This window comes from Verticillium alfalfae, genomic scaffold (genome assembly GCF_000150825.1).
Source record: "Verticillium alfalfae VaMs.102 supercont1.1 genomic scaffold, whole genome shotgun sequence".
Taxonomy (NCBI): Eukaryota; Fungi; Ascomycota; class Sordariomycetes; order Glomerellales; family Plectosphaerellaceae; genus Verticillium; species Verticillium alfalfae.
In genome coordinates this window covers 1254485-1261126 of record NW_003315038.1, presented here as the reverse complement: position 1 = coordinate 1261126, position 6642 = coordinate 1254485, and the positions used below count along the sequence as shown (strand labels likewise).

At 56.9% G+C, this 6642-nt stretch overlaps 1 protein-coding gene and 1 non-coding gene across 2 annotated transcripts; one reads left to right on the top strand and one right to left on the bottom strand.

Annotated features, from left to right (window-relative positions):
• Positions 1-1642: 1642 nt before the first annotated feature.
• On the bottom strand, positions 1643-2476 carry VDBG_00391 (predicted protein; the record flags this gene model as incomplete). The annotated part of the gene is made up of 2 exons (XM_003008664.1): positions 1643-2268; positions 2329-2476. 2 exons carry the CDS (start codon positions 2474-2476, stop codon positions 1643-1645), a joined length of 774 nt encoding a protein of 257 aa, XP_003008710.1.
• A 3417-nt stretch (positions 2477-5893) lies between these two features.
• On the top strand, positions 5894-5976 carry VDBG_15007. The gene has a single exon. It is a non-coding gene; the product is annotated as a tRNA-Leu (tRNA).
• The last annotated feature ends 666 nt before the right edge of the window (positions 5977-6642 follow it).

The following is a 6642-nucleotide window of genomic DNA, read 5'->3' as shown; positions in this document are numbered from 1 at the left end:
CTTTTTGGGGCCAACAGCGAAAGGACCTCCCTGGCCCCTACCAACTTGGGGTATGGTCACACAGCTTGAGGCTTTGCGTGAGAGTGAGAGAGACGCACACAAACACAGCGAGATGCGTGTGAACCCCACCACACTTTCACCTATTTCGATGGATGGTTGACAATGTCCATGCCCAGTAATACCATATGTCCTGTCATGCCAACCTTTCGCCCTTGCCGGCGTGCATGCGTCTGTCTGCAAGGAACACCTGTATTCGTCGGTCGAGATCGGCGGTTGGCCCGCGTACCAAGATGCGCCTGAGACACTCCCTCCCGTTGGAGGGTCTGATTAGATTCCAGAGAGAACCCCATCCGAATCCAACCACGACGTACAAACCACCAACGAATGCCGGTTGCCGGGCGGACCGACGCACACCATGGTCATCCATAGCCATGACAGCCTAGAGGACCTGCTGATGAGCCGCCAAATTGCTGGATCTCAATCCTTAAACTTTCATCGGCTGGTAGATGAGGCCGAAGCTATGGCACGCATCTCCGACGACACCACACCGCGCATTCGGGGGCGGCGGCGGCCTTAGGATGCCGTGCTGTGCGCGATCAAAGACCATACATGTTATGACATGGCCTCAAAATGCGAGTCGTGCCCAACCCTGCGAGACTCGGTATCGCCATCTCCCTCACGAAGGGTCGTGCGGAACGGCCGAGAGGTCACGTCAGCCAGAGAAGGAGGTGGGTGTTATCAGAGGCCTCACATAGGATGGCTTGGCCTTCCCGTCGCCAGCCGCCGTTCATGTCGGCCGATGTTCGATCACGCCGGCTCTCCCTAGCGCTGACAAGGCGGCGCTGGCTATTGAAACCAAGTTTGCTGCAGCCCCCATGGCTGCATCGTAAGATCTGACTGGCTGGTGAGCCACCCAAATCAAAATAACCCGTCGAAACGGCCGCCCGCGCACTTCGCTTGCCCCGAGTTTGGGTGGAGGATTGACGCCATCCCCAACCCTCCTGCGAAAATTCGAAAACCTGATTACTCTAACAAAAAGACCACAGAATTAGCAATACAAAACGCAGCAGCGCCGCCCCACCTAGTGCGAATCGTCTTATCCTGCTAGCTTCGGAGTTCCATCTCTGCTGCGGCGTTCTGGAGCTATCCATGTCAAAGGCATAACATTGTTCCTAGTGTGGGGGGTTCCAACAAGTTGGCTCGACCAGAAATAGATAATGGGGTTGGTACCCTGCTGGTCAATTTTCGTCAGAGGTCCTACTATGATCTCATCAAATGCTCTACCATGACGGGGCATCGCGCTTCCCAGGATGAAGAAGCTATCCAAATTGGCATTTCAAACACCGAGACGGGAAAAAAAAGTCGAAGGAAAATCATATCCTTATATGGCGCGCCATATAGCGCGTTGAAGACCGAACACCTTGCGGTCAACCCTATGCCCCTCTAATCACACCAAACGCCTTGAGACATCATGGTCCTGTCGCCATGATATTGTGGTACGCCATAACTGTGATTATAGCGGATGCGAAAATGTCAAATCCAACCCCGGGTAGTGCCGCCGCCGTAATCACCAACTGCATAGGAGGTATCATCACATCTTGCACACGTTGCAAGGCATCGACCTCTGCCGCATATCATAAGATCAGTTCGGACCCTCGTTTGCTGAAGCTGGGGTCGGTAAGGTCGGTAGGTCCTTTCGTTTGCGCATTCTTGGTCTGCTCCTGACGACGGGTTGGGTCCTTGAGGTATATTGGCCGGACGCTCGGTAGCGGAGCGGCCCCAATTGCCGATATCCGTTGGTGCTCGATTGTCGTAACAACTCGGTGGACGAGTGTCGCCACACATACTCCTCGCCGTTCTCGTCGCAAAACCCTTCGTCTACCTCGAGGGTGTCGCTTGCAGCCAATGCGTCCGGATCCGCAGGCTCAATAGGTCCATGTCTCACTGTCGAGTCGCGCGGGGAGAGGTGTGTCGTGGCGATAACGTGTTGCGAATATTCGCCGCCATCATGCTGGGGGCTGGTGGGCTCGGCAAGTTTTGGAATTTTGGTGTTGGCAGCGTCACCGTCGGAGTGCGCATCACGTAGTCGCTTCAGTCGTCTCTGCCCCCGACATGCGATTTTGCTCAGAAACTCGGCTTCCGATTCCTCATCAAACGCTTCGTCATCGTCCACTTCCAACGATGGAGTAATAATGCTGACAGGAGAGGCGCGGGTGTCACGGCGAGGAGCCAGTACGGATTGAGGACATGAGGGTGACGACGCTGATGCTGACAAAGGTTTCGAAGAGGATATCGCTGGTGCCATGAGGTTTGGAGCGGTTGGCGTACAACCGAAGCCAGTTTGGGGGTGCGGGTGCTCTAGTGACAGACGTTTCGGGGACAATAGGAACTCGTCGTGATTTGGTCCCAGGCGCCTGGGTGGCGGGTTGGGTGTAATGGCGGTGCCGCTGTAACCTAACGTGGAGCGGGTGGACATGTCGTGCGATGGCTGCGTGAACGCCGGCCGCGGTGAATAGGTGGACGGAGAACCGGGCTCATGGAGCGATGCGTCCAGCGACATGGTCCAGAGAGGTTCAAACGGGCGGTGGACGAAGTGAACAACGACAGATGATCGAGTTGCTGAAGGAGTCGAGCCGAACGGGGGTCAGTAATGGTATTATGAGGACATCCACACGTGCTGCACTAGTGGGTGGCCCAAGGGACGCCGTGGGCGCCCCAGATCGCTGGTGGATGGGTCGCTCGTAGTGTAGGATGGCGACCAGTGGCCGACTTTGTAGCCTAGCGGTTCAGCCCTTGGCAGGCGAGGATGCTTGCGTTGAGATAGACAGTCGCTGTGAATACGACGGTGGTTCGGCGTGCTTGAGGTATCAAGAGCTCGAGACCATGAAGGTCCAACAAGGCCACACCTGCGTCTGCGGAACAAGAGCACAATGCGAGGCAGGCAGACTGGCACAAAGACCATATGGCTAGACAGCCGGGGGGGGAGGTGAGGGCGCAAGCAGCACAACCCAACCTTGCCAACCGAGACTGATGGTGGCCTTAAGCTGGTAAGGTGAAGGATTGCGTTTGTGCGTATTGTGCGTCGGCGGCTTCCCTGCGGGGACGGATCAAATCAGGGGCCAGGGAAATGACCACTGGCAGTGCACCGTGCAAGCCCCCAAGCCGGCGTTGCCTGTTGAGGAATGGGCGAAGGAGAGCCCAGGTCGAGGTGCGAAAGGACAAGGCGTGGTCGGCGCTTGGCGCTATGTTGCCCTAGTGGGTAGTGCGAGTGCGCCTCGGACATGAAGCGATGGATGATGCGGTGTTACGGTCCAAGCGAACGTTCTTGGAAGACCTTTAGTCGTCTCGTGTTCTGGATTCAGGGGATCAGCTGGGAGGGTTTGGTTCTCGAGTGAGAAGGTGACAGGCGAGTATGTGTACGCCTAGAGTTTGGGCACCCAAGTAGAGAAGAGGCGAAAGGCAGCGGAAGGGAGGAAACCCAACGAGGCAAGCACATGTGCAGGTCCCGCACACACGGAGCCTGCTACATTCCTTTTGGTCCGCGGCGCTGGGTCGGCAGCGCCATTCGCGGAACCGCTGTGAGCACTTCTGCACTGTATCTAGACCGTTCGTCCCGTGCGGGCGCTGCAACGTATCTGCTGCACAGTAGGCAGGTATTGTAGGTGCCCACCCTGGCTCGGTAGACCCTCCTGAAGAGATGGGATCGTCGCGGCGAGCTCGCAGGGGGGGGGAGGGGGACCGAACGCTGTGCTAGGGATCCCAGTGCCCTGGAACGCGGGAGACTCGAGTTCCCTGCCACGCTGTCAGGCTGTCAGGCGCCGTCTCGACAAGCTGACGTCGCGATGCCTGCAAACGAATGATTGACCGACTGATTGACCCGGATGACTCGACTGACGTGCTCTGTACCTATGTGTGTGACGGCAGCCCCAGCTGGTCAATGCTGCAGCCCAAATAAGGTCTCTGCAGAGCTCGGGGACGAGATGAGCGAGTGGCAGAGATGTGCGCGACGTTTGCGTTGGTTTCCTCTTTCCCAGTTTGCACAGGAGTACCCATCCACCGTAATCAGGTCCCTGGGTAGATGGACCCTGCCTGCCGTTGGCGGCCGAATGGTCACTATGCAGTAGTCGTCTGAGTGAGTTTCCAATTTTCACCTGCTGCATCACCTGCTGCATCGAACCTGCCCCGTGGTCGAGTGAATTGGCGCTGGGACGCCAGGAAGGGCCAAACAAACTCGACTAGGGGCGGAGCAAAGGCCTCGAAGAACTGCACAATCGGCAGGAGCGGACGGAACAGGCGCGCTAGCTGGGTCTTCCTGCCGTGTCCTGGTCCCTGTCCATGCCGCAATTGCAGCTGCGCCTGCGCGCCCTACACTTACTTGTACACTTGCGGTTGTTTTCATTGTCCTGGTTCTGATCCCGGTCGTGACTTGTGCCGCACCACTGGCGCCTGGGTGCAACTGCTGCATCTGCACTGTATCCTGATCTTACCCCCCTTCCTGCCCTTCTCCTTCTCCATGTGTCCCATTTGTGGTGAAGGATCATCAGTCATCCCCCCCCGAGCGGGCCTCCTCCGTCATCGAACCGTCTCTCATCACACTCAGGGTTCAAGCCTCCATCGCTCAGTGGTCAGCTCTCTGGGAGCTTTGAGTCCGGCCCGGATGAAGTCTGTGTTCTGCGGGCGTTCCTTTAAATGACCAAACTTGTCAGCTCTGCTGGCGCACGCAAGGCGCTGAGACACGCTTCACCGATTGTCTCCCTCGACACGTCCCCGAGGTTTTAAGACAGAGCTTGTCTCGCCGGGTGCCTTTCACGCATGACGGATAAGGTTGCGTGTTTCTTGTCTTCGGCACTGTCGCCATCATGGCAATCCCGCTCATTACCGCCACACAGCAGTACTGCGGACCCAACCGTCTGGGTGAAAGGACACGCATCAGGATACCATCACACCTCCCTCTCTCGTTTCCATGCATCCGAGCAGTCTTCGGCTGTCGGCGTCGTTGTCGTGTTTTGCCCTCTGCCTCAACACGGTGGTGCTAGGCCTTGCCTGTCGCGTTAGCCAATTGCGTAAGCGTGGTAGTCATCTTAGTATCGCCGGCCTTCTCTACCAATGTCCGTCCGCTGCTGCGCCCACAATCGTCCCGTCTGTTCATGCGCGCGTTCACATCCGCCTGATCGTCTGAGCGTTTGGTGGGAATGTGGGTATCAGATGGTGGTGGTGGGCAGCCGCACCCATCTCCAGCCCTTCTCCAGGCGATCCACAGACCCGGGCCAAGTAGGTCCGCCTTGACTTGTCCGATGGCGCCCCCCTCCCCAGCTGCGTCCAAGGTCCGGTGGAAAGTCACTCAGCAGCAGAAGCACTTGTGAACGACTCAAACTTGCACATATTCATCTGCCATCGCACACCAGCCTGATCATTGTATGCCTTTCGGTGAACGCGGTAAGCGTCATCACATCTCTCCGGGTCTGTAGGATGTGCGCGCCTGGCTGTTCCAGGACGTGACCGGGTATTCGTGTCATATACTTATGTGGCTACAAGCTTCCAGGTTTTGAGGCCCCTGAGCCGAGGCCAGGTTGTGAGCTGAGGCCAGGTTGTGAGCTGAGGCCAGGTTGTGAGCTGAGGCCAGGTTGCTGCTCCGGGTTAAAAGTCTACAGTTCCGCTGAAGCCCACTCCGGAATACAGGAAATCGGAACGTCCGTCAGCCACCTGCACAGCAATCAGCAAACTGATCAGTGTCCAGAACACCCAACCGCGTTCTTCCGTTACACACCTCGTCACAGACCTTGTCACATAACGTTGCACTAGGAGCAAGCCTCTATTCTTGTGTTCATGACCCAGTCTGCGCCGTACCTTTGGATTCAAGTAACGTACCTTCAAGCCCGATTTCACATCAACAGGAGGAGTGGCCGAGCGGTCTAAGGCGCTAGCTTCAGGTGCTAGTCTACATTGTAGGCGTGGGTTCGAATCCCATCTCCTTCATTTTGACCATCTTTTTTTTTGGCATGATTCGCACAACCCCTTTTTGACTATCGCTTGTGAATCAGATAGCACGTCTTCTCATTCGACCAAAGCCTGGCACATGTTTTTGCAGAACATCCATATTGACTCGCATGTTTGCCAAGCAGTTCGGCGCCTCCCAAGACCCCCAGTCTGAGTCCTTGCACGGCACTACCGCCGCGGTGGTCTGTCTTGGAAAGACCGAGAGTTGACCAGTACAAGTGCTTTCTTACCCGAATCACTCAGGGGTGCATCGGCTTCTGTTTTGGCACTTGCGCAAATAGAACCTGTTCTTGGCGGCGAAGCCCTTGAAGGATACCCTGCAACGACGGCCCGTACGTTAGTCAAGGCTGACCAAACGCGCCGAGCCGGAGGACTACGATCGAAACCGAGCAGGCTTGTCCGGGGCTAGCCGGAGGTAAGTATGCTCAGCCAAACATGGTAGCAGTGACGGAGATTTGGGACCAGGGCCAGGATGTTGACTCTCCTACTGTGCCATGGCACGTCACAAGAATCTGACCGCTGCATCTACCAGGAGAAAGTCATTAAGCGAGGTGAGCAGTCGCTCGGATCAGCGTCTGTCTGCAGGGCCGCCGCTGCCCGAGTGCTCGATTTGGGAGACAGCACAGACCCTCCTTCGAGAGCTAC